Consider the following 26,846-nt stretch of genomic DNA (forward strand, 5'->3'; position numbering starts at 1 on the left):
GCAAATAAAGACATTGAAGCTGCAGCTGCACAAAAGCCTAGACCGAGTACAAGACTTCCCAATGGTAGCTTGTACCCAAATTAAATTCAGCATGTTATTTGTTGTGAATCACTCTTTCAAATAATCTTTGTGCAATGGTGCAAATCTTAATTAGTGAATTAGTTTTCAGACAGATGCCTTAAGTCAAGCACTGAATAGTTTACTTTTTTTACCCTTTTTCATTCATTTAAAATAGATTTTATTAAAGCAGGCAAATAACTACACTCTTATCTTCAATGCTTAAGCTGCGCTCAGTACTGGTATCTATCTACCAGGCTGAACTTGTATTATTCTGCAGCCTGTTAGATAATTCATATTCTGTCACATTGTAAATTCAATTTCTGATATGATTATTTAAATATAAGGGGTTTTGTGTGGATCTTATTATCTGTTACAAATGTTAAAAGCTGAGGCATTTGATCAAAATCGTCATGCAGGTTGGATTGCCAAAGAAAATCAAACCTGAAACTGTAACTCTGAAACTTATATTAACGTTTGCTTTTGGAAGTTTGTCTTTACAATACATCAAGAAAAGGCATGTTGCCATCCATTTCTAACATAAATAAATAAATAAATAAATTTTTCAGGGGTGGATATAAATAAATAATTTTTAATATTTATTTAAATATTAAATACACACACCCCCCACTGAAAGTTAGTGATCTTTAATGCATGTTTGTAAACAAATGCATCCTGCGAATCCTCAATACCTACACACTGAAGTTGTGCCCTGCCTTCCAGTTCACTTCTGCAACTGCCTGTGTGGGGAGCCATAGACAACCCGCCTATAGCTTTTTTATATTATTAAAATCTTTCTACCAGTAGCAGTTTTAATGCTTTCAGCTGGTCAGGATTACAGTGTCTGTGTATGTGCTTTCAATTCTGGTGTGTTTTGGTATCAGGACTGGTGCTAGTAAGTGCACTGCCATGCTCGGAGCTGGAAGAAGTAAAAAGTAGAAAGAATTTATTGAAAAGGAAAAAGTGCTGATGGAACTGAACATTGCTGTCCACAAGGAACAATCTGCCTCTGATCTTCATACATTAAATACTGCTTTCACAGTACCTATCTCACATGGTTGTTATGCAGAATAAAAAAATTGTGTGTGTACAGGGGTTCGAATGGAAGAGGAACAGATTATGCTTCAGATGGCTTCCAATTTAAATCCAGAATCATTGTCCTTAAATTAATCCAGAATCCCGTTGCTGCAACTCAAGGCAAATTATGGCTTACGGATGTAAGACAAGCAACGCAAGATGACAAACAAAATTACAGTGTTATGGGGCCTGATTCTCAGACAATGCAAAAGACTCATTGCACTCACCTCAGGGGAAGCATGCTGACGACTTACATGTGTAATGTCATATTGATATCCTATGAGTTTTAAAACTGAGAAAAGACAACATGAATGTGTGTATTAAAGCATTTCTTACAAAATACATGACTCGCAGAATAACCGTACAGATACAGGGATACCTAGAAAATTGTCCAATGAAGTATGCATCTGATGAAATGGTATTATTTTTATAATGCAAAAATTATATACTGGAGACACTGGAGAAAAATAGGAGAAAAAGGTTGATACCTCTCTGGGGAGAGAAGACTTTAGTCAGAATAAACATGTCAGAACACAGTTTTTGTTAAATACCATTTTTAAAAGAAGCATCTTTTCTCTATGAAGAGCACAGAGAACATGAAAACATGGGATGCTTTCTCTGTATAGTTATTACACAGATTTACATAGTTGCTGTAGTATGCTAGGTTGGGGATCAAGCTTTAAGCTGTTTTTAGTACTGCTACCTACAAAGTGTGTGGAAGATTGGAGCAATGGAAGAACCTGCAAAAGGAAAAGACTAGAGGGGTGTTGGTGAGACCTTGCAGCATCTCTATGCTGGAAGGCTTATATGGACAGGATGGAGATGGTGAATCAGATAACACCTGAGGGGGATAAGTGGGAGAAGCCAAAGGAAATAACGGATCATAACACAATCAGAGAATGAGGCATAGAAAAAGGGGCTAGTTAGCACAGTTAACATCTTATTAAGAAGCACCAGGCTTTTAACAGAGAGCTGCAGTTCTGCTAAAGATTTACTCTGATAACCTGATAATCAGACTTGCTTTCTCCGAAGTGAAAAGAAACGTTTCAGTAGCAACATTTATACACCTGACCTTTAATGGAAGAATTTTTCCCCAGCAAGGTGAAGGATTGGACTGGAGCAAAGAGGTTGCTCTGCTCTTGATCTTGCCCAGGTGTCAAAGCTGCTATTCCATGGCTGTCTAAACTGCCCTAATTGTAACTGCTGCAATCCCTCTTCTCTCAATTCCCTGCTATTTAGTCCCACACCCCTAGCAATCTCTCAGGCACTTGTTTGACCTTTCATTGAACCATTTCAGATCTAACTCAGCAGGATACTAACAAAAAAAAAGTAGATTACTTTTCTGCTGTGTTAGTTCTGTGATATGAATCAGCAATGGGTTGAGCAAGCAGGAGCACCCTAGGAGAGCATAACCCACTCAAGATGGGGAGTAGTGTAACCCTGATAGCCCGTACTTAGGCTGGACTAGGCTGCTATACAGCTGTAGCACATCTGTGGGATCAGTATTCTCCTCTTTCCATTGTTAGATCATTCACTTTTTAGTTTAGCAAGTTGCTGGTATTGAGCACCAGACAAAGCCACATAATTACAGATGGATGGGCAAGTAGGTAATTAAGGAAACTTCCTAAGAACTTTTTTCCAGGAGGGAGGGAGGAAAAGATTTCTAAACTCTCCCAAAAATAGTTACAAAACCCACTAACCTACAGAAGAAGAATCATCTGTCTAAGATTCTCTTGTACTGAAGCAGAATCAAAAATTCTACAGACAGCAAAACTAGAATTCTGCATGCAGAGCCAAAATGAACAGTGCTGATGGATGTGAGCAGAGTGCATTTCAAAACAGCCCAATTTAAAATGACTGAATGCAATTTCCAGGTTCTTCAGTATTTTTGGTGCTGTATCACAGGAGGGTTCTGAACAACTAAATATAAGAGATTCATGAAAAGTTAAACAGGTAGCATTATTTGTTTTCTTCAGTCAGATGATTTAAAAATGGTTAATATTTGATAGCACAATGATAAATATTTTAATATAGTATATTGTAGTCAGTTAGGAATAGATCAAAAAGATACAAGTAAGAACCACTAGATAAACTTTTATTAGGTACATGAAATAGAACATAAAGCTTGATAGCATTACCATTTAATCTATTGACGTTTGGAAATGTATTGAAGGGGAAACTTACGATTCAGTTGTTATAAATTATTAAATGTTCATTTGAACAATGAGGAGCAGGACTGCTTTTCCTCTGAAAATTCTGTCACGCTTTCCTTTCAACCCTGCTCAGTGGCCATAACTTCTGTGTAATTTGCCTGCTTACTGCCTTTTTATGAGGACAGAAATAAAGAGATCAGTAGCACCACAGACACACCAAGATGGGATGGTTTATGGAGGGGCCTTAAAAGGATCATTTACAAATAAGTAATCTCTATCCTATTTAGCTGCAGATGAAAACTACTGACCTGAGGCAGTTAAAGGAAGTCACCACTTCCTATCTTGACACTAATGCAGCTGATGGCATTGCTGACACCAGCACGTGCTGATTATTAAAACTTTAGTAGTTATTAACTTTTTTACACACGTGCAAATACAACTCTCCCAAGAGATGTGAAACCTAAAGTTTAGTTTAGAAGGAGCTGATAGGTTTTAACTTGCAAGTTGCTGACTGCCTCCACTAGCAGAAGCTAAGCTTTGCCAGTGTTATTTAAAGTAAAAAAAAAAATCCCTTTAATATTATGTGTTAATAAACGGATGCCATAGAACTAGGTATGCCAAGATTCAGCATATGTGTAAATTTAGATTACAAAAGACTAGCTTCCACTTTTAATGGATTTCAGAGTTATTCTAGGTACATTGGGGCACATCAGGGCGCATCTGAGGTAAAAAAGTGTGTTTCTGCACTTCATTTGAACATGCTGAAAAGATGTAATCGTTAAGTAATCATCATTTCCAACTTCAAGTATGTATTTCTACCCAGCTGAGTACTTTAGTACCTAACAGCTAATGAACTTAAAGCTTTTAATTAACTACTACTATTTGAGGTACTGTTGTGAATGCTCTATCCCTGACAGTGTTCAAGGCCAGGTTGGATGGAGTCTTGGATGACATGGTTTAGTGTGTGGTGTTCCTGCTCATGGCTGGGGGATTGGAACTAGATGATCTTAAGATCCTTACCAACCCAAACTGTTCTGTGATTCTATGATTCTTTGCTCATTGACAGTATTTGTTATGAATAATATGTAGAGGTGGAAAAAAAAAATCTCAGACTGAAGGTTGTAAAGACATTTAGTTGAAGTAAAGGAGTTATTACTTAGCATCACTAAGTTGAGTACTTCAGCAATGAATTTCTGAAAACAATCAAGACATTTCAAAATCTGAGCTCTTAACTAAAACACATACCAGAAGTGCCTTTTTACATTTCCCAATTCCCACTTCACCCTATTGTTTTCTGACTATCTTACCTAGCCTGTTTTAGAGCTAGTCTTCAAAGCATATCACTCCTCTGAGTCATGTATTTATCTTCATGACTGCATGCTTATAGACAGTAGAATATCTTACAGTAGAAAATGAGAAAGCCTGTACTGAATTAGACCAGGGATCAATTTACCCCAGTGTCCTCTGTCTCACAGTAGTGGGCTTGAGTGGTGTTTTATTCAGCATAAGCATCCAAACACTAGGAAGCCACAGCTTACAGATAATCTTAGCTAAAAAGTTCATCAGTATCTTCACATTTAGTTGGTCTCAGTGAGCCTTTCATGCACTGATTTGCCTAATCACTTCTTGAGATATTTATACCGTTGTTTTCCAAATGTCCTGACCACAAGTTCACAATTATGATGATGATAATTATTATTATTAATAATAATAATAATTAGTTTTAATGGGATGGCTGACAATTTCATTTGGTACTTCCTAGTTCCTAGTTGAAAGTAGTAATAAAAATAAATTAATAATCATTTACAGTTTGCCTTTTCTGAAACATTTATGATTTTATAATGTCTATTTTATTTTCCTTCAGTCTATCTTCTCTTCTTTGTGCTGAAGAAGCCTAATCAATTTAACCTGTACTTTTACAGGAACTGCTTATGTCTATGATTGCTCTCTATTCTACTTTTCTTGTTAGTACCTTTTCAACATGCAGGACTTAATGCAGTGCTAAAGAGATAGGTGCATCATGAAGTTATATGGTGACATTATGGTGTTTTCCATTTCATTCTTTTTTTCCGGTCCAAAAAAAAAAAAAAAAAAAAAAAAAAACCCAAAAAAAAAAACCAAAAAAAAAATAAACCAAACTATTTGCTTTTTTGAATGATGAAGATCATTAAGTCAATATTTTTAAAAAATACCTCACACTACTAGTAAGATCCCTTTCCTAAATGGTAAAAGCCAAGTATCTAGAGGTGCATTACTCTTGAGCACTGAATTTCATCTACCATTTACTGTGCTGTCACCCAGCACCCTAGAAATTATTTTGAAGGCGTTTACATCCACAATAATTTTGTAACATGAGCAAACTTCATTACGCTACTGTTCACTCAGTTCTATGACATGCATTCTGCATGTGTAAGTCCTGACAGTTCTTACAGGACTGAGTACCAGTCTCTGACATTCGTTCTTACCATTTTCCTACTATTGAATCCATGATTATTCCATGGGTGTAAGGGGTGGAGGAGAGAACTACCAAAAAAAAATCTGTTCTTGGTTTCTTTGATAAACCCTGCTGAGGAATCTCGTGAAATGTTTTTTGGAGGTTCAGATACATTAAGTTCTGTGCTTATCAGGCTTATTCATCTACCTGCTAATTCCATTCTTTGGTACAATTTCCATGAACTTGCTTGCTGCAGAAGCTTTACTTTCTTGCCTTTGGTTATTCTCTATCTCCTTGGAGCTTTTTATAAAAATTCCATCTGTTAGAGTCTCTCCTTGTAGTTAAGCAAGCCTGTCTTGGCAATTAAGTTAGCAAAGTCACAGGTAACAGAAATCAGTTTCTGTATTTTTTCAAAATTCTTGGATCAATATTATTTACTCCTGCTGATCTGATGCAACTGTGTTCCATTTTCTAAAGACTGCTTCGTATAAACTTTGAGACACACCTGCCCCCATCAGCACAGACAGTCACCTGGTAACCTCGTAAACCTCTCCCATAGTTAATACTGCATTTCACACCATTCGTTTGCCCTAAGGACTTCTTAGAAAGTTTCTGCTTCTGATGTGTTTAGACAAAAAAAAAAATACCAGTTTTTACGACTTCATTACAGTACTCAATCATTTCTGGTCTTCCTGAAACTTTAGCATGGTCTTGTAGCTAAACTCTTGGAACTGTGTATTTTTTTTCCTTCATTTTGCCATAATTTCAACTTCTTTTCTCAATATATTTATTATTTTAAATGTATTTCTTTATAAAACTTTTCTTTTTCTCTGCTGCTAACAATGCAATTTTTATCAAAGTCCTTTTAAATAGTGGCCCTTTTTTTTTTTTTTTTTTTTTTTTGATACTTGCTTTGCTCTTCATCTCTAATATGACCAGCTCAACAAATCATCTGCAAGCATTCTGCCTCTTTAGCTTCTCATTGCATTTCTTTCTGGTAAGTGCTTACGTGATCATCCTCTCTTCCTCTAGATCCATACCCCTGAGGCATGTACTAACCCTTCCAGTAACTTCAAATTCATCTTAAAGTTAAGAATGCAAGTAAATATTTCTACAAAGAACATGAGTATGACAAAATCAGGAACAAAAGCTTCATCTTATAAGTGTCAGTCCAGGTTTTTGTCAGATCTTTAACTACTACCCTTTATGGCACAAATTTTAGTCAAGCTATTCATACAAATAACAACTAGGAAAGTGAATGCAGCTTTACAGGATTCAGCCAGTATATATTTAGAGGGGACTGATAGCTCATACAAAAGTACCATGATATTCTGTAAAATACTAATGGTTCTGTTCTTTCAATTTCTTTCATCCCTGCACAATTTTAAGAAATTATTTTGTTGGTTACCAACGACTGTTCTTTCACATTGAACTGCAGTCAATGGCAAAATCATTAAAAGAGACTTTTAATGGAAGCCAAGTCAAGCCCATTATAATTATCTTGGCTTCTAAAGAGAATAATTAAATTGTTAATAAAACTTTTACCTTTAATCATCAGGTAAGAAAAGAAAGATGTGACAGTGCTGGAAGTTTAAAGATTTCTACAGGGAAGGGGGAAAAAAGAGTGATTATAGTTTAGTTGTTGGTAATTAATTTCTATAGAAGATTACTTATAACTGAAATCAACTTGAAATAATTATTTTAAAGAGACTGTGTTCATTAACATCACTGATTTCAATATACAGCTGGGGTTTACAATGATTAAAGCATTATGCCCAAAACTATTTTATGTTTTTATAACTACAGCTTGGGCAAGTACTTCTTTATATGGTATTTTGTTTCTTTCCAATGACTATATCTTTTTGTTCAGATGGAAGTGGAAAACCATGTCATAACTATTAGATTGATGCCACTGGCTGAATCTAGACACAATGTTCTAATTTGTATTTCTGTTAGCAGATCAATTTACCTACTTCATTTTCTTTTTAGAGATCGAGTAACTTTTGTGGTCTTTCACACTTTTCAGACATTTACGAAACCCTGTGTATTCTTTAGATGTATATAGAACTAAGTGTAACAAAATCTCTCTGTACACAAACCAAAATATTGCTCCAGTTTATGAAGCCAATGGCCAAGCCATATATTGATTATCTGAACAGCCAAAGACACCTTTACCTTTCTCTGACACCTTTGTGCTCTCTTCTGTTCTTACTCTATTTCTTGCCTAATTTTTAAGGCTTTTCAAATGGACTCAAGAATCTATTCTTATACTTCAAAACTGCTAAGTTATAATGAGCTCAGACATGATCTCTTTAGAGGAGGAATTCTCCTGGAAGAATTATGTAGGCTAGCCTTAAGAAATAGCACCAAGCAGCTATAGGTCAGGGATACACAAGAGCTGTAATCAAAAAGAGCTAGCAGCTTTGTTACCCACATACACTAACCTGTCCCTATATACGCTGACAGGTGCAGAAGGAACAAACACCTCTGGTATCCTCAGGATAGAAAGAGCTGTCCACAGGAGACAATTCAGCAGGGCGTTCTGTTAATGAGATGCTACATCACTAAAGAATGTTACACATTCTTTAAATGGGAAATGAACTTCCCTTTTAAGCTAGAAGCTACTTGAAATAGGACTCTCACTTTGAAGAGTTTAGAATTCCATTTCCAAGGAGAGTAAAGAGAGTTTCACCACATGTAGCTCTTTAAAGAAAGAGCTGAAGCTGCATTTTGATAGCAAGGCAATAAGCACTGACTAGCGTCCAAGGAGAACAAGTTACTTTCACAAGGTTCAAAAACCTGGCTCTCTTCCTACTGATTTCAAGAACAAGACAATCTGACAATGAGATTTTAACTGGGGCTGTTAGTGCAAGGATATTCATACTGAAAGCAAAACACAGCATCCTTAAATCAACCCCATTATGTTGACATTATGCAGCAAAGCACAGCTCTCTGCAAGGAGACTTCAGTTCTCAAAAAAGCATTCTATTCTGCATATATTTACAGACAGATTACAATAGTGTATTACAAATTAAGCCACATGTTTTGAATAGCCTCAAATTGCATATGCACACATACCATTTGGTACACAACTGGGGAGAAACATGAAAGGCTGCATGCACACAGCATAATTTTTGCAAAGGTTTGAAAATTTGGGTCAATATCACATCACATATCAAACTAAAGCCATATACTGCTATAATTTTTCTGCAACAACCTTAGAGCCTTGTTAGTTCATGCAAAACCATTACCAATTTAAAACACAATGAGATGCTTAGTGTACTCCAGTTACATCTTCTCTCTTATTCAGTGGCAACATGACAACTCAGTGATGACGCTGCAGCCCACGTTGCTCTACACCATTAGAGGACCTTGACTGTTTTGCAAATACAAAACAGTGAGCCAGCTAAGATGTGTTAAGCACCTCCTCACCTCCTCCCACTCACCCTGGCTTTGGCCCAAACCCCTCTGTTCCAGTTCCAACCACCTCCCTTTAGCACTCATCTTTCTCTTTTAGCTTAACGGCTACTTATTCTGTAGTTTTCTTACTTCAGAAAACCATCATCCCACTCAGATCTGCCATGTTACCACTTTAAAAATGCTGTCTCACACAGGCAACATAAAACCTTTGCATTTCACACTCCTCTCATGCTCTCACTTCACTGCGCCTGTGTTTCAAACCTGAGCAGGAGCCATGCTGGAGTCACTGCTGCCCAAGGTGGCATATCTTTGGAGGGGTTGGCCTTACATGCTGCCTAGCCATGCTCGCTGTGTGACTTTATAGAGCAGGAGAAGGCTTAGTGCTTGGTCTCAGTGTTTGACCCCCCTCAAAGGTCCTGGCATAGACCAGTCCTACATAAAGTCATCCTACCTGGAATTACAGCCTTTTTGAATCCTCCAATACCAAGTGCACCCATCAGCTGGCACTCTACACAGACATTCAGCGAACACCAGCTGCCACCATAGGAGGAATGTAAAGGAACACAAACAGTTTTGGAGGAGTTGTGGTCAGAGGAGTACGATTTCCATTTCCATTTTTTACTGAGGCCACTGAAAGGGAAGGACAAGCATGTTACTGGAGTTGTGGGGGTTCAGGTTATGTAAGGCAGGGATAAGTATGGGGGATGGCTGGGGACAGAAGACAGGACTGGACCCAAGGAGATAAACTTGTCAGGAAGAACAGCTTCATCATCCAAATTCTGTTTAGCAGGAATCTGTTTCCATTTTCTCTGAGAGTTCTACTAAGAAATAGACATTATGTTTTAAAGTATAGACAGAGATTATATTTTAAAAGAATGCACAGCATTCTAGAAGTACATTTTAATAAAAATTGAGCATTTCTTGTGATTCTTCTCTAAATTAAGGTGAGTATATGAGTTTGTAACATTGTTACATAAGCAACTTCTCAGGAGCATGAGAAAATTACCAAGGTCTTGGCTTTTCCACCTTAAGTGCGAGTGGAAGACTTTTGAGTAATATAATTGATTCTTTTCATCATGAAATTTAAGGGTATTGATACAATGTATCTTTAGGAATATATACCACACTGGTTAAAAGGTTTTTTGTCTGCACTGCTGGTGATATCTTTGTTATTTTTCAACTCTGTCATGGCTTGGCAACCTAAACCTTGAAGAAAAGCATTTTAAGCAAGATAAAATAAGTACATTGAAGTAAAATCATACTTTGCAATTACCTATTCCTTGAGGATCTCAGGTTATTTCAGTCTTCATTAACACCTTGTGTGTTAGGATAGATAAACAGAAATATAAGTATGTTAATCAGCATGTCAAAAGTAATGCAAGAACCATATCAAGCACAGAAGGAAACTTACTCATGAGAATCTTTTAATTCTGGACTTTTAATACCCTGATTTAATTAACATTTTGTCATAGTAAGCACTATCAACAACCATGTTTAGATGCATTATTTTTAGTTCATATGCATGTAGAAAGAACTTTTCAGACATTAACCTAAATAAACACACATTGAGTGCTCTCTTTCTAAGTCTAATCCAGGTCTTTTGTTATTCAGATGTTTTCAACATTGTAGCAAAACTATAGAGTTGATAAAATGAGATTAGTGCAATCCTGTTACCATTGCAATAACTTTCTAGTAGTAGCCTGAATAATAATGTTGTGAAAAATATGTAGGTTGCCCATATGCAGTTTTCATCTGTATTGGTCAATGTGCAATAATGAATTATGAATTCTAACTGTGTACTTATCAAAACATTGCTTCTGAAAAGACAAATAAATAACCAGAGCCTTGAAAATGTTGTTAAGGGCCAATATAATTAGATAAAGACAGTTACTTTGTATTTTGGTGTGAACGTATTTTGACATTTTTGCTGAATGATGTGGTATTACAAACCAGTTTAAAATGTGTTTTCACGGGCAAAGTCTATCACATTACTTAAACCTGTTCAGCACATTGCAGGAAAACTAGTGTGCCTGAAAAGGATTGTGCTGGAAAGTGAGCATCTATTACCTGTGATTTCCCATTTAGTGGCTGTTCTGTCATAAAGATAAATGGAGAATGATACCTAGAGCAAGTCTGTGTGTAACAATAAATATTATTGATGAAAACTATCATGAGGCAGCTAGTAACTTTAATTATAATTATTTGATACATTAATTTATTAGTTCTCATTTTTGCCTAGTGCTACATGCCAGCTATTTGAGTTATCTTATTGACATTCCAATGAAAAGAGTAGGAAAGTAAAGCATTACACCATTTAAAACCCTACTTACTGGAAAGCTTATTATCATCTAGTATATCTCAGAAAGGAATGATGAGATAAGCATCTGACTGTTATGCGTCATTTTTATTTTTACTGTAATAATTAAAAATACACAATAGCAGATATATTTTTAAAGACCAAGATAAAACAGAGGGGGAAAAAACATTTGAAAATCTTTACCATGTTCCCAGTATATGAATATGAAATTGCAAAAGTTCTGACAAGTAACATTAGAAAGAGGTACCACAAAATATCGGTATTCTAATTGTCAGAATATTTAAATATCTTATACAATTGCTTATGACACATAAATGGCCAAGAGTGCATATTCCTTTTTTAAACCTGATAGTTTATAAGCCTTTTCATAGCTGAGAATCTCTAAACTCCTTTGGAAACAGTAATTAACTCTGCTGCTGAATTTATCTAACAGTACAATCTAGTAAACAGAACTGGAATTCACAGAACCTGTGATACTTCCCTTCTTTTGTTAGCATAGGCAGAGCATTTGACTTTCCTTGGCATCAACTTCTCCATTGTTCACTGGCAATACAACTCTTACTCTCAAGAGCTTTGAGACACCTACAGGGCAGTGTTTCTATCGCTATTCAAGAGCTAGCTAAACAAAAGCACTCTGAAGCACTTCCTCCACGTTCAAAACAATAAATCACTGTAGGTTCAGAAGAGAATCTGATTCCCAGCACTGTTGCTTTAACAAAAAATAAATAAATATATATATATATCACTCACATTTCATATGTTTTGTAAGAACTATATAAATGGTTTACTTTTACCTTTGCATTGTAACTAAAGTTCACACAAACTGAATGTGCATCTCCTGAGGGTGCTATGCCATTTATTTTGCACATTTGTGTTGTGCTCTCCTATAGTGGAGTATTATCCTGCTATTTTAAATCTCTCTATTTTGAAAAATGCACACAAGAGTACATAATGACAAATAAACATAAACCTGGCTTTACCTATGGTCATTGTAACATAGCTATTTATGAGTCACACTTATATAAGTCTGACTCCCTTTTTCTAGTTATATACCCATTCCATTTTAATATCTTTGACATTTATGATAGTGAAATTCAAGGTTGCTGATGTTTCCATTACTAACACTACTTTATGTAGTTTAGAACTTGATCATAACATATATTTCCAGCAGATTTTGTTACTAGTTTTTCAAAATGCTTCATGCAATTGGCTTTAAACCAAAGTAGCAAGAAGAAAGTTTGCAACATTCAAGTTATTATCACAAATAACTTCAGAGAAGCAGTGTTCAAAGTTTAACATGACATGAACGTAACATATTCTGTGTAAAAAAATAGATACAAGTTTGCATAGCCATTACAAAGCTGCTATTTTGAATTCTAAATATTTTTCAACACATTTGTTATAAACAGTAAGTATTGTAAAATAAAATTTGCAAAACAATCCTAACTCCATCTGAGTGATATTAAACTGATTATTAAAAATCTAGCCTTTTATTAACACCAAATGAGTTCATATGTTAAACTAGCACATTAGCTCATTAGTCTCCTCCTCTTTAACAACACAGTATGAACACTTCTGTGCAAATTGCCAGAGTATACATGTGCACAGATGCATCATATTTTGGGAACAAAAATTTAGGAGAGAATATTTGTTTAAAAATACTGTCATTAAATAACATGAGATTACAATTCAGTCTTAAGGTTCTCACTCAGCAGCTCTATGAAATAATTGCAAGTTTTGCCTATAAAGAACTCTAGGATCCAGGGGCATGCAGGTGTTTTAAGGATACCTCAATCATCCAATATTTGTCCTCAGATTAGTACTAATGTGTGATTAATGTCATTATTAACAGAAGCCACCAATACATCCTCTTTCTCCACTTCCCAAAAAAAAAAGGAATATAATTATTAGAATAATTATAATTCCCTAAGTCATTAGGAAGTATTTCTAATTGTGAGCATATTCTCTGCTTTTGCTGCCCAATAAAGTAATAAGCTTGAGGGGCTATTTCACTGGTTTTGAAAGTCTTCAATGCGGCATTCATTGGGAAGAACAGCAGGGAGAGAAACTTTTGTCTTTGTAAACAAAAAGAGAAATTAATTGCTTTCTTTTGTGTCCAAAACCTTACTGCAAGTCCAAAAGCCTAGGAGCTAGGGATGCAGGAACATTCAGCCTGTTATATAATTTATAATCAGGTATTTGAATTGCTGACCTTTGCATGCTCCTGCTTCAGTTTGCTCTGCAGGCTTTTGTCTGCCTTTTTGTGCTCTGTAAAAGCAATACTTGCTGCAGGTCTGTTTTGTAGCTCTTGGGAACTTTAAGGAGAATACTGTTGTCATGTATGAAGCTCAAAATACTGCTGTTCAGACAAGGACCTCCTGCTAGCTTTTTGGATAGAACTGAGCTGTTTAACCATGAGTGTCTAGTGCACTGAACAGTGGAAGTTGATGGTTCCATGAGGAAACAGCAGATCAGGACCAGGAAATTACTGGTAGACAGTGGATGGGGAGCAGAAGAACAGGGAGCTCCCCAGCCAGGTGAGCAGAGCAGTAGCAGGGTCAGTCACAGCCTGCAGAGTGCTAGACCAGCCTCGAGTAGTGAGGCAGCTCTGGGGTCACACCAGGAGGTGCAAGGCCAGGATGGGCTGAGCCCACCAGGTCACTCAGGCAAGGACCAAGGCAAGGAACAGAGTCCAAATGCACTCCTGGGCTGGTGGGCAGAGGGTGCTGGAGTGGAAGCCTATAGTGAGGCTTTCCACAGCCCTTGCTCACAGCTAAGGGGTTTCCACAAAAGCCATGTCAAGTGTTCCACAACTCCACTGGATCAGAGCCAGTGTCGAACACAGGCAGGGAAGATATGTGCCGGGTGGGGAGCCTGCAAGCAGGAAGACTGGCCACAGCAGCCAGAGCCTGCCAGCACACACAGGGCAACAGGAGACACCCCCGGGCAGGCCTCCTAACACCGTTCCCACAAGACTAAATCTCTCATGGGTCTTCAAACACACCTGCCAGTTCCATGTAAATTTCTGAACTGTCTTCTGGCACCTGTAATGGCAGTAGCTGCTTGTATTTAGGGAACCAAATCCTACCCTCCAAGCGTTCACAGGGCCTTTTAATGACCACTTCATCTTCTGCATCTGAGGAGTTTTTGTGCTTAGCCAGTTTTTATTGATAGTGGTTACATCCAAACCCTAACCTTGTTGTTGGCATTAAACAAAAAAAGCCCTGTAGTTTCAATTGCTTCTCTTCCTTGTTAAGGAAAGAGATGACAGATCATATAAGAATGTTCATTTATCTCCAGGAAGATAGGAATAATGGCACTGCAGCTTACAACTTTCTAAATGGAATATGAATGGTAGGGGTATGTAGCCCCTTTTGAGCAACTAAAGCTATCATGTAGTTTATTGCTCTCCTGAGATTATGTTAAAATATGATAAGAGTCAAACCAATTCAGTGGTGTTCCTCCAAAAGCAAAGTGGTAAAGTATGGGGAATTTTTTTTCCCCCATTTTGGGAATCATCCTCTTTCTAAGGAGTATCAAAATGGAACGATCAAAATCAGAAAACAGAAAGGTTAATCAGTCACTTCCTGAAACACATAAAGATTGGAAGTTATTCTCTCAACCATAAATCTTAGATAACTAAACCCAGATTTGCTTCCAAACATTTTAACAAGCAGTCTTGTGCTGTTTCTACCAAAGCTGCCATGGCTTCTCTATCATGCAGGAGTATCAATTCCAAAATTCTGTTCTCCTCCTTGTCCTTTTGACAGACTTACTGCTTCTCATTATCATTTATTAGTTAAATCCAAGGATTTTAGATTAAGGATAGAAATGGAAAATGAGAAAGCATAGACACAACCCGTGAAATTGAATAACTTTCTATCTCTGCTATCCTTACACCATGGTTAAAATAAAATCTGCTCTGTAGAGGATTGTGCACATTCAGTAGTACAACACAATCACCTAAGCTCACCCATGTGGATGCTAGGATAAATTGGTACCTATTTACAGAAGAGAGGAATCACCATACATTCTGTGGCTGTGCGCTGGGGAGGACTGCATAGTAGATACATCTTCTTGTAGAAACTGAAGACTTTTCCTGCAATTTGATTAGAACTGCCTTAGCTTTGAAGTGAGAATTGTGCACAAAAAAAACAGGCAAAAAAATCTAAAAATTCTACCAAAAACTTTCAGCACAGCACATCCATTGCCCATCCAGGGATTTACCTCCTGGTGACTTAATAAAACTGGTTTGATAAAAAATAAAAAAACCTTAAAAAAAAAATCAAGCATCATTTCAATTGTGCCTCTAACAGGCATTTCTAAGACAAGTCAAGATGGAGATGTCTGCCTTTACAAACTACTCTCACTTGGTCGATGTTTATTCCCATGCATTCTTGGCAATATAATTAATGATAACATTGTTTCAACTTTGCACCAGAGACCTTTGTAGTAATGTTTGTCATTTTATGACTGTAATTTTGACACAATAAGATATGCTTTAGGCTTGTAACTTGTCTACGCTGATTTATTTTGTCTTAACTTCAGAATGTGCCTTGATAGATAAGAACATTTTTTCATTTTTCTTTTCATGCTATCAAAGCATCTTCCTTGTCTCAATTTGACAGTATCTTAAGGTAGTTTTACTGAACTCACTGCAGCACATGTTGAATTAGGGTCACTTAAAAAAATCATTATGAATATCTCATTTAAAAGATCAATGGCTGTTTTTCATATAAGATATGTCTGTGGCTTAAATCCTCTAAAGTCTGATCAACAGTGGCACGTGTATTCATGGCAGGGAAACACTTAAAAACCATTTGGCAGTAACTAAGAATAAATGAAATTCTAATAATGATCTAACAGTAGATCTAATTGGAAGACAAACATGGGGAGAAATCTAAGTAACAAAACTTCCAATTCAGTTATTAGCCACTGGTTATTTAAATGTATAAGATACTTAAGTTATAAAAATTTGAGGCTTTGTCATGTACTGTGCAACACTAATTTTAACAACAATAGTTGGAACCTTTGAAGAAATCTCACTACTCATAAGCTTTTCTCATGTCCTTACATCCTTTTTCCTAATATTTATTTTATATGGCTGAAATCTCATGAGTCAGTGGAGCTCCACATAGAGATCTTTAACACATAGCAAGTATATATTGTATTTTTAGGATTGTTTCCAAATAATAAAAATGATTTGTTGTTGTTAAATCTGGCAATTTGAAAATATATTGATTGTGGTCACTCGTATTCTGGTATAATTGGAAACAATTTTAAACCTTTGCATCTGAATCAGACTAAGTGGTTTGCATTCCCCACTTCCATTAGCGTCTATCTGAAAAATCTTGGGAAAAATATTACAAATACCTTCACGACTGCAGAGGCTTTCTTGTGCATGTTGGCTATATATATGTGTAAATGTCCGTATTCTTGTTAGGCATACACACTAGCTTCCTCATTTGTTCCAATATCCTTTATATTTTGTTGTTATTCTTACCATTTATTGATTAAATGATCACATATTTAGAGAGTAATGCGTGTTAGCTACAGAATCTTTATAGTATTCATAGGAACTAATACTGTATTTGACAAGAAATCGCTTGTGCTCTGCCTCAATTTACTGACCTTTTTTATGTAGTGAGATGAAACTTCCTAATTTTTTCATGGCATTTTAATGTGCTGTTCGCAGCTGTCTATCTATAGACAACCACTGCGTATATTGAAGCTACCTATAAACATCATGACTGAAAACACGGGTTTCACTATACTTGTTTTTTTACCCTTTTATTATGCCAAGGCAGAATATTCTGTTATCATGTGTGTTGAAAATTTGCTCATAAGTAAATTCAAATAAAAATCTTTACAAAATAAAAAGTACCAAGGAAACAGATGTATTAGAGGGGACAAAAAAAAAAGTCAAGAATAATTTCTTCAGCCACTAAACCTGCATGCTTTCAAAGTTCTGAACAATGGTGGAATCCAAGGTCAAAAGCTTCTTATGATTTCAGTAGTGCCATTCACACAAACTACTGATGAACAGCATGGGAAATTCACTGCAGTAGAAGTAGGGTCAAAGCTTGCATCAGTGCTTTAGAATAGACCAAAATGTTGTATAATATATTCAGAGCTGTCAACTCACCAACCTGTCCAGGGACTATAATACTCATGATCTGGGAGACAAAAAGGAGAAAAGTGAAGAAATGTTTTTTAAAAGAGAGAGAGGGAGAGAGAAGGCTGTAACAAATGATACTGCAAAAAGAGCACACTGAAGAAAAACAGTGATGGCAGAGATCACACAAAACATTGCTTGAAATGAAAGACTTAAGAATTTAAGAAAGGAAGCAAGGACATCTAATAAAAAGTTTTCTTTCTGTGACTTTATCATTAATGGTCTTTATGCTGTTCCCACAAACAATGAAAATTTCATAATAAACCCAGGTTTTGATGAAGAAAGAGAACACCACCTATCCCAGATCAAAAAAGATGTCCTTTTGAATACATTTATTTCTCTTTCTTTAAGTCAATAGCCTGTCCTTTCTCATCTTCATGCGGCTGACCCAACTGAATAAGATGCTACTGTAGGCAAGCTGCACAAAAATTAAGGCAGCACAAAGGAAGGTACAGGATTTAGTTTTGCCCCTGTTGGATGGCCTTTGTGAAAGACAAAGGTAAAAGAAATTTTATTTAAGTCAGATAAAGTATTGTTTTTCTGTCTGAGCACCAGGCAGACCAAAAGCCCTGGGCATGTGCTCTGAAGCTACCCAGACCCAGTAACAGGAAAGAATATAAGCCAGCAGCACAATGCTGTGCCTGAGGTGGCCCACCAGATCGAAGAGAACAAGACTTCCATTTGTGTTACTGCGTCTATATTGGTGCTTTAGAATAAAATCAACCACAGCTATCTGTCTCTTTTCTTTCAAGAAGCTGCAAAGGTATTAAAGTTGAGTTTTGATCAGCCTCAGGAATTTTCATGTATTATTCAGATTTGAGCATTTAAGAGGAAAGGAGGCATTTATCAGACAACTGTGCTACTCTCAATACATTGCATCTAACATCCAATATAAATTCTATGAAACAATAGCACATCACTTACTCCTTGAACTGCTTGAGCTGGTTGAAAAACTGGATATTTCTCTCTTGTTTTCCTTTTTTATTCCTTTTTCAAATGTAATAACATTGGAATTACAAATCAAAAATATTTTATGACTTATGGCAAGACATCTTTCATCATCACTCATAGTGGTATTACCCTAAGAAAGAGGTTTCAGTATTTCATTAATAATTACCTTGGAAAAGATGTTTATATTTTAATTAAAAATAATAGTATCTCTTAACTAATTGCATAGGATTGTTGGTTTGAGGGTGAGGAGCAGGGGTTGCTCCAAGGACAGAAAAGCTTCAAATAGCTACCCATTTTGACATGTGGCTTTTTCTGTCTCCTTTGTATAGTGTTTTAAGGATCCCATAATCAGACCATAGCTTAAATAGTAAACTGATGAATTATGAAAACAACATTAAAAATTTTCTTTTATTTTACTTTAAATATTTCATTTCCCACAGTAGCACAGATCTGGAGACTGTGCCCAGAAACATCCCCCCAAAAGGCCTGCAAAGTCCTCCAAGGCAAATCGGATATCCTCGTTTTGCTTCTTAATGATCAGTTTTATGTCCTGTCTTCTAATAATGAAGATCTACCACCAAACCCACAGCTAGTTCATCCACACAAGTCCTAACAGTCATGTGTGATTACTTCAGAATTAGTTCTTTCACTTGCATCACTTCTGTTTCATTCTTTGATCAGATCTTGATACTTGATGCCTTTCAGATTAATTCAAACTTATTTGTTATTATCGTTACTTTTAATGATGAAGGTAAAGCAGAGCTTGTTTAACACCTCTCAGCAGTGGAGGCAACACTTCACTGCTTGGAGTATAAGAAGGGGTAAGGGCATGTCAGGCAGTAGAAGGTAAGAGGGGTACAATGGGCAAGAAAGCCCTGTTCTGTAAACTTCACAGTTCCTACTCCTTGGGGAAATGAAAAGGTCAAGGGCCAAGCACAGGCTGGGGGTCCACCAGCCCCACCTGCACCCACCAGCATCAGCAGCTCTCCTTGGGCTTAAACACAGAGCAAGGAGTCTGCAAGGTCCTTGCCCTTTGTCCCCTGCTCAACAGCTCCCAGGTCACTGCCTTCACCAAGCAAAGCCTAGAGCCAATTATGAAATACAATATAACACATATCCTAAAAAAATACTGTTAACATTAGAAACATTGTTAATTTTTGTAACAACATTTAATATACTTGTCCTGCTTTGGACTTGACACCATGTCAACCACTTCGGTTTAAGGCATCAACTTTGTTTTAAATTCCAGTCAAAGTGCTCCAGTTAAAGTACTTCTCTGTATGCTGCTGATGTGCTACACTTATTAGCTATAGCTAATTCAGTTCCTAAACTCAATAAACATAGTTAGTTAATACTAGTTTTAAAAGTAATCCTAATGATGCTTTCAGGAAGGTGGGAATGGTTTTAGAATTGCTCAGAATAAAAATAAAACAAAATTGGCAAAAATGAATAATAGGACTTCAGAACATTTTCAGATTTTTTTCATTTAACTTCCAAATCACCACAATTGCTATCTACATGATACATATATGCGTGTACATGTGTGTGTGCAAGGATGAAACTAAGGAAAAGGAGGCCGTGAAAATACAAGATTGACAATTCAAGAATTTTCAGCTACATAGTAGTTTGCTGAGAACATTAAGATCTACCCGGTTTTACTTTAATGACTTGCTTTGGCAAACCTTTAAAATCATGCAAGAATAATGAAGGAGAAGCTTTTGATCATTCGCTTCTCTAAGTACATTTACAAAGCTTTCTAATGAGAAATAAATGGAGTAATTTAAAAATCAGCATCTATAACACTGTATCCAGAATTTTGTAGACAGAAATAATTGGAAGTATTTGATAACAACCTGCATCAGTGCGTCAGGCAGAACAGCTAGCACGCAGCAAAACACCACCTCAGCCACCCATCTCCAACAATCTGTAACTACAGATCAGCATCTGGGCTGAGGGCCTCTGAAAATAACAGGCTTCAGTTCTCAAAATAATTTTAAATACAGGAAGGCTGTTGGAAAATAAATTTGGTTTACTGAATACTTGGGAAAATTTTCATAATGTATTCCAGGACAAACACGAAGTGAAATATCCCATCTGCTGTTTAAGAAGTGGTATTTAATTAGCCATTGAATTCCACTCCATTATTCAAGGCAAACAATAGTCAGTATTGATGAGACAGATATTTCGCATTTTAGTTGCCTGAACTGCAGGAGGCATCCCAGCAATAACTAGCCTGGGACAAGCAGATTCAGTAGCTGTACCATCAGATTTTGCACATTGATATGGCTAAATATATACAATATGAATAAAGTCAGCTTCAAGGATACATAGCCTCAGTTATGAAGAGATCTATCTCAAATATTGACTTCAAAAATAGAGTTAACTTTTTTCAGCCTGCTAACATTATATTTTTCTGGGAGGTTTATCTCTTTTTTTTTTTTTTTTTTTTTTAATGGTGATTTACAATTCCTTGTGCATAATATAAACACTACACTTTGTAATTTATAAAACTTTAGAATTCAGACATTCAGACTGTCATCAATAATATGTGGTTCATTGCACCTTAATATTCACATTACAATTCAGAAACTGGACAATGTTAAATCCATAGCTCTTAGTAAAATCCTTCGAGTGCTAAAGGCATAACTGAAAAAGATCATGTAACTGTTTTCTCCCAACTGCACCTATCAGTTTCTAAAACAATGCCTTATTATTTGGCCCATGTGGATGCAGAACATTAGGAAGCAGTTGTTAGAGAATCCTAGAGTGAGAAAATTATTTTTCTAAAAGCAAGCCAGAACAGGTAAGATAATCAGGAAGGTTGCTGGCACACAAAATTGTACAGATTTATATAGAAATAAATCACGTCAGAACTTGCACTGTTTCAATTTTAGTTCTCAGAGTATTTGAGCTGTGTTTAAAAATAACTAACATTTATTAAACTATACTTCTTTTTATCAGTAAATAGCAGTGTTTAAAACAAAATTAACAATATTTTCCTTATTCTGAATTATTTAGGGTATTTCTAGTCTAAGGTATGCATAAACAGCATATAATGTTGAGCCTGCTTCTAAACCAAATAAACTTTCCCTAATGTTCTGCATAAAAATCTTTACTGTTACATTCTGCCTAGATAGTATGTGCTAGTTCTTTACAAAGATTGTCTTTCCTATGGAAGACAGAACTGGAATCTAGCATATATTCTACTAGTGATATCGTCTAGAATAAAACACAGATTGACACATTTAAGTAGTATGTTCCTCATATCTCTACATATTTACCTAGTGAAATATTTCAATTGATTTACAATTACTTTGTAAGTAATACAAAGTAAAGCTGCAATATTTAAATACAATAAAACTTTTGCCTGCATTGTTTTCTCTTTTGTCAAATCTGACAAAAGAAACTGACTTCTGAAGTTGTTATATCAAGCTAAAATATATAAGATAGTTTAAGATGACAGTTACCAGAGTAACAAATCTAATTAAGAAGCAATATTTGATCTGTAATGGAAATAACAACGTTATCTTTTATTTCCATATGTATACAGCATATAATCCCCATCAAATAGCATGCTGAATTTCCTGCCTGTGCTTGCCTTCTTTTTTGTATAATTTTTTCAGACCATTAATACATGCAGTTCTCAATTATAAAACCAACTTTCTCACACATCTTTTTACTTCAGCAAAATTACATTGCAGTTTTAACCACCGTTCATGTTTTCCAAAAGCTCTAAATACATTGCCCCCTTCAAATAATAACACACCCACCTATAGTTCCAGTACAGTAATGCCTATAAAAAAGCAGACAGTGGCACAAGGCAGGTATTAATATTCATATTCTTTCATCATTAATCGTAATTCACATTATTTCATTAATATTATCATAGTCAGTGGTCTGAAGTCAATTATATGGTTCTCCAACACTACAGTTTAAAGAAAAAAAAACCAAAGGGGGATGGGGGTATGAGAGAATGCAAATAAAATAAAAAAATCAGACTTGAAATGTTTAAAAATCCCACATCCCCTGTTTTCATGTCTTGGGATGAGGAGAAGCAGTAGTGATTTCATGGTTTTAGTGCAGAGTTTCTCCTGTAGATTTACTTATATTTATTCTGCTTTTCTTTCCCTCCCTCCCCTGCTATCTTTGCAGCAAATGTATGTGACAATGAGCTGCTGCATTGCCAGAACGGAGGAACATGCATCAACAATGTGCGATGCCAGTGCCCTCCAGCTTACACTGGCATTTTATGCGAGAAGTTGAAGTGTGAAAGGGATCCAGGAGGCTGCAGCCAAAACTCCGGCCAGGGGGCAATATCACACAGGCCTCTATTATTGCTGACTGCTCTACTAGGCGCAACTGGGCTTTGCATATGCTAGACTCCGTATGGTTGATGGCATCACATTCAGACTACTCCAAATGAATGTGCCACATGAAAACAAAGCAAAATCCAAGCGTTCGCTACTGAAATTTAAAAAGGAAAAAAGAGAGGAAAAAACAACCACATAAACTAAGAAGGCCTAACTGAACTAAGCCATATTAATCAGTTACGGACAGGACTCTGGGTCAAGACTGTTCACCTCTGAGTTGAGACAAGTTGGTGGCTGCCTAGTCCGTCAAATCAATGCTAGCTGCAAAGCTTACACAGGACTGAGACACCTTTGACAGCCTCCAGGATGTGAATCGGAGCTAAAAAAAATTTGCTACTCCTATATGGTGCACGACTGTACCTCTGCCCAGTGTGTGGACAGACCAAATAAAGGCATTCTTTGCTGTCAGTGCATTGTGGGTATAAGGAAATCTGTAAAAGCTGCCATATTGGCCTGCTTCAGTCCCTGAAACTTTTCCAACCTGTGCTTTAGTGAACGTTGCTCTGTAACCCTTGTTGGTTGAAAGATTTCTTTGTCTGATGTTAGTGATGCACATGTGTAACAGCCCCCTCAATAAAATTCAAGCCAGTCATATCCTTGTATACCTTAGCAGCACTGCATCAGTAAGATGCTGTGTTCACATACTGTACAAGAGTGACTATAGGACAAAAATTGTATTTATCCTTTTGTATTCAAATGAAGTTATTTTTCTTGAAATAATGTACAATGTAGATTTTTTGTATTATTGCCTATTTGTGTTAAAAGACAATTTGTTAATGTATTTAATTCTAATCAGATAAGAGAAAAATATTACTTTTTATTTAGTCTTTTTCCTTTCGTTTAATTGCGCAGAGATTTCTCTGTATGGGCAACGTGCTGGCATCAAAGAATATCAGTTTACATATATAACAAGTGTAATAAGATTCCACCAAAGGACATTCTAAATGTTTTCTTGTTGCTTTAACACTGGAAGATTTCAAAGAATAAAAATTCCTGCATAAACAGTTCCAGGATGATGTACTGCTATTTCTTAAGGCCTTTTTAGCAAACAAAAAAATTTTAATCTTTTTTCCACCTAAAAAATAGATTCAACAGTGGAAATTCTATCATAACATTCTAACCTGGTTTCATTTTTACTACTATCATTATTTTTGCAAATAATTTTAAAGGTAAAGGGAGTCCTTTGTTAGGGGAAGATTTTGTCAAGTCCCAAGCTTGGAAGACATATGAAAAGCTGAATAGTTCTCACCTTTGTTCTCTCAATTCATTGCAGAAATTATTCCAAGTCTAATTTACAATGTATTACAGAAGCTAGTCTTTAATTCATTCCATTTTTGTGGGTTCTGGCAGTAACAAAGTAGATATAGTCACAGCTTATATTGTTTTTCCAAAAGCTTCATTAAAATGATATGTTTATATATGTACTAGCCTGCCTAAGAAACTGCAAAACTAGCAGCAATTACAAAAAAAAAAAAAAGACAAGATTTAACTTTTAATAAAGTAAAATTTAATATTTAGAAGAATGTCAAAATATACAGCAGCAAGTAGATAAAAAGTGCTGCTCCAGCAAATAAAGTTTGTTTCAAGTATTGCCCAAGGTGTAATAAATTCTTGTTTCTGCCTTTTCTTAGGCCAATTACTGAGTGTGACAGAAAAGGGTAGCCAGAACAGAGAGGCAAGCCAAAACCACAGCAATGTTTCAAAGCCCTGAGAAAAAAATATAAAATCAAAAGGTAGCGAATGTGAATTCATTTCCTGGCAATTTTCATCATAATGGTTATAAATATTTTACCAACATAATAGCCTGGTGTGGAAAACAATTAATGAGCAAAAGAAAAGTTCCTGGGAGAAATAAATCCCACCTGGCTGCCTCTTCCAAATGGCAAACAGAATTTAGGGCACTGCTTTCTTGGATAAGTTCTTTTTGCTGAGGAAGCAAGTTTTGCAGGATAGTACCCAGCCTCCAGAAACAGTTATGCAAATCAAGTCTTCATTCCTAAAAGAATCTGATGTTGAAGACAACAGTAGGCTGGTGCTTGTTCAGGTTGTTATCTTGGCCCTTCACATAGGATGTTTTCTACTCATACTGCTACTCTCGGTGGACGAAATAAGGTAAGGCAAAGATGAATTAGGAGTTTGGTTGTCAGTCGTGTCCTGCATGAGGCTGTGGATATATATTAGAAGGATGGCCATGACAAAAACCAGACATTATATTGCAGACTCAATAAGAAATATATATGTTAACACAGATGACAAGCAGAGCCAGAGATGACCTATAATTAAGTGGATTTCTAATATTAAAATTGGAATTTAAGTTTTTTTAAAAGTTATTACCATAGACCAAATTCAGATTGTGCCATTATTGGGAAAAGATGCACTTTAATTGTCATTATAAACTCTGGGCTTTGTGAAAGTGCTAAGAAAGCATGTTATGCACGTCTGGTTAGAATGGATTCTGCCAGCAGTGCTGGAGTATAATGAATATCAGATCTCAATCAATTCAGCTGCATTCCAATTTCATAAACTTATGATCTTCTAAACCAGGGTAGAGTATATGACTTTCCACGTACTTAGCTACCATTTCGTGCATTTTAATTCTCCCTTACCTATTGATAAAAATACAATTTTATAGCGGAGTACATTCAGTGGAAAGTTTTCTTATCTATCATCCTTTTCTTCAGCTTCATTATTTTTTCCTCTGAACTCCACATAACTTCACTAATTGAAAATTTTGAATATAAGTTCCTGCTACTCTATTCCAAGTATATTTGTAAAATTATATGTGCATCTTAGAGAAAGGAGGAGATTTACATCAGTCAGCACTGCTTTACCTGATTTTTTATTTAATTCAGGGGAAAATGAAGGCAGATCCTGTTCCCCATTTCAGAAGCTGTGAAGAACAACAGATTCCTTTTCCTGAAGATATGGTAGGATCTTTCCATAATAACAGATAGTTGCAATATCTATTTTATTTTTCACCTGAAAATATATACCCCTTCCAATGTATTCTAAGGTTCTTGGAGTGGATATCCTGTCCCTGTGAATGCCTGTAAAATAGATAACACATGATACTGAAAAATTTACAAAAGCACCACAACCACTAACCTAGGATTTTGGTTTGTATCAAAACATGGCAAAAGGAACCTACTGCAGAATATTATTTCCTGTATGATATTTCTTTCCCAGAAGGTTTAACATCCAAATCTGATCAGGCATCACATTGCTTAGTTGTCCAAATTATTCTCAATATATCAATATATCAATATATTACTCAAAATGACCTTAAACCTAGTACTCAATTAAATTTATGCAGTCCTATTAGTTCCTGTTGTTTTGCTAACTCAGTCAGTCCTTGTCAGCTTCTAATTCCTGTGTTTCTAAATAGAGAACTGGTTCTGATCCAGGATCCACATGTTTAATGTCTGAAAATGGAGCAGCTTATGACAAGGTTCTTCTCCCTGACAAGGGGGCTACAGAAATTTCCACTTCAAGCTATCCATCTTTTTCAAAGGAACATTAATGCAAAGGCATCAGTCTTAGTGCTGCATAACTGTTTCAAAAACAAACTATCCAAAGGAAAAAAAATCTAGTCAGACACAAATTGACCCCAGATATTGCCCTCAAATGATAATTGATCTAATACTTTATCATGACTGAGCCAGAGATAAGTTATTTCATGTACTGAACAGAACAAAAAAATAATGAGCAAAAGACTCCTCAAATTTAGAAGGAGCTCTTATGCTTGCATATTATTTTATACACCTCTCTAATAACTCCAAGATACCAGGGGGAGTTGTTATAGCCTCATTGGGATTCTAGGTTTATTAAACCCTTGAATTAACTAGATTCATCCATGCATGAGGTTTATTCACCTGTGAGAAATTTGAATAAT

General features: G+C 36.0%; 1 protein-coding gene across 2 annotated transcripts in view; it reads left to right on the forward strand.

The window, feature by feature from the left end:
• NTNG1 (netrin G1) overlaps positions 1–22,963 on the forward strand; it is a gene marked incomplete at both ends in the record, with an annotated part of 160,855 nt that extends 137,892 nt beyond the window's left edge. For both annotated transcript variants that reach the window (XM_080623066.1, XM_080623067.1), the window contains one exon: positions 22,737–22,963. In XM_080623066.1, the coding sequence (XP_080479192.1) occupies positions 22,737–22,963 (227 nt within the window). The remainder of the gene's footprint in view (positions 1–22,736) is intronic.
• Between the last annotated feature and the right edge of the window lie 3,883 nt (positions 22,964–26,846).

Source organism: Psittacula echo (genome assembly GCF_963264785.1).
Source record: "Psittacula echo genome assembly, chromosome: 7".
Classification (NCBI taxonomy): Eukaryota; Metazoa; Chordata; class Aves; order Psittaciformes; family Psittacidae; genus Psittacula; species Psittacula echo.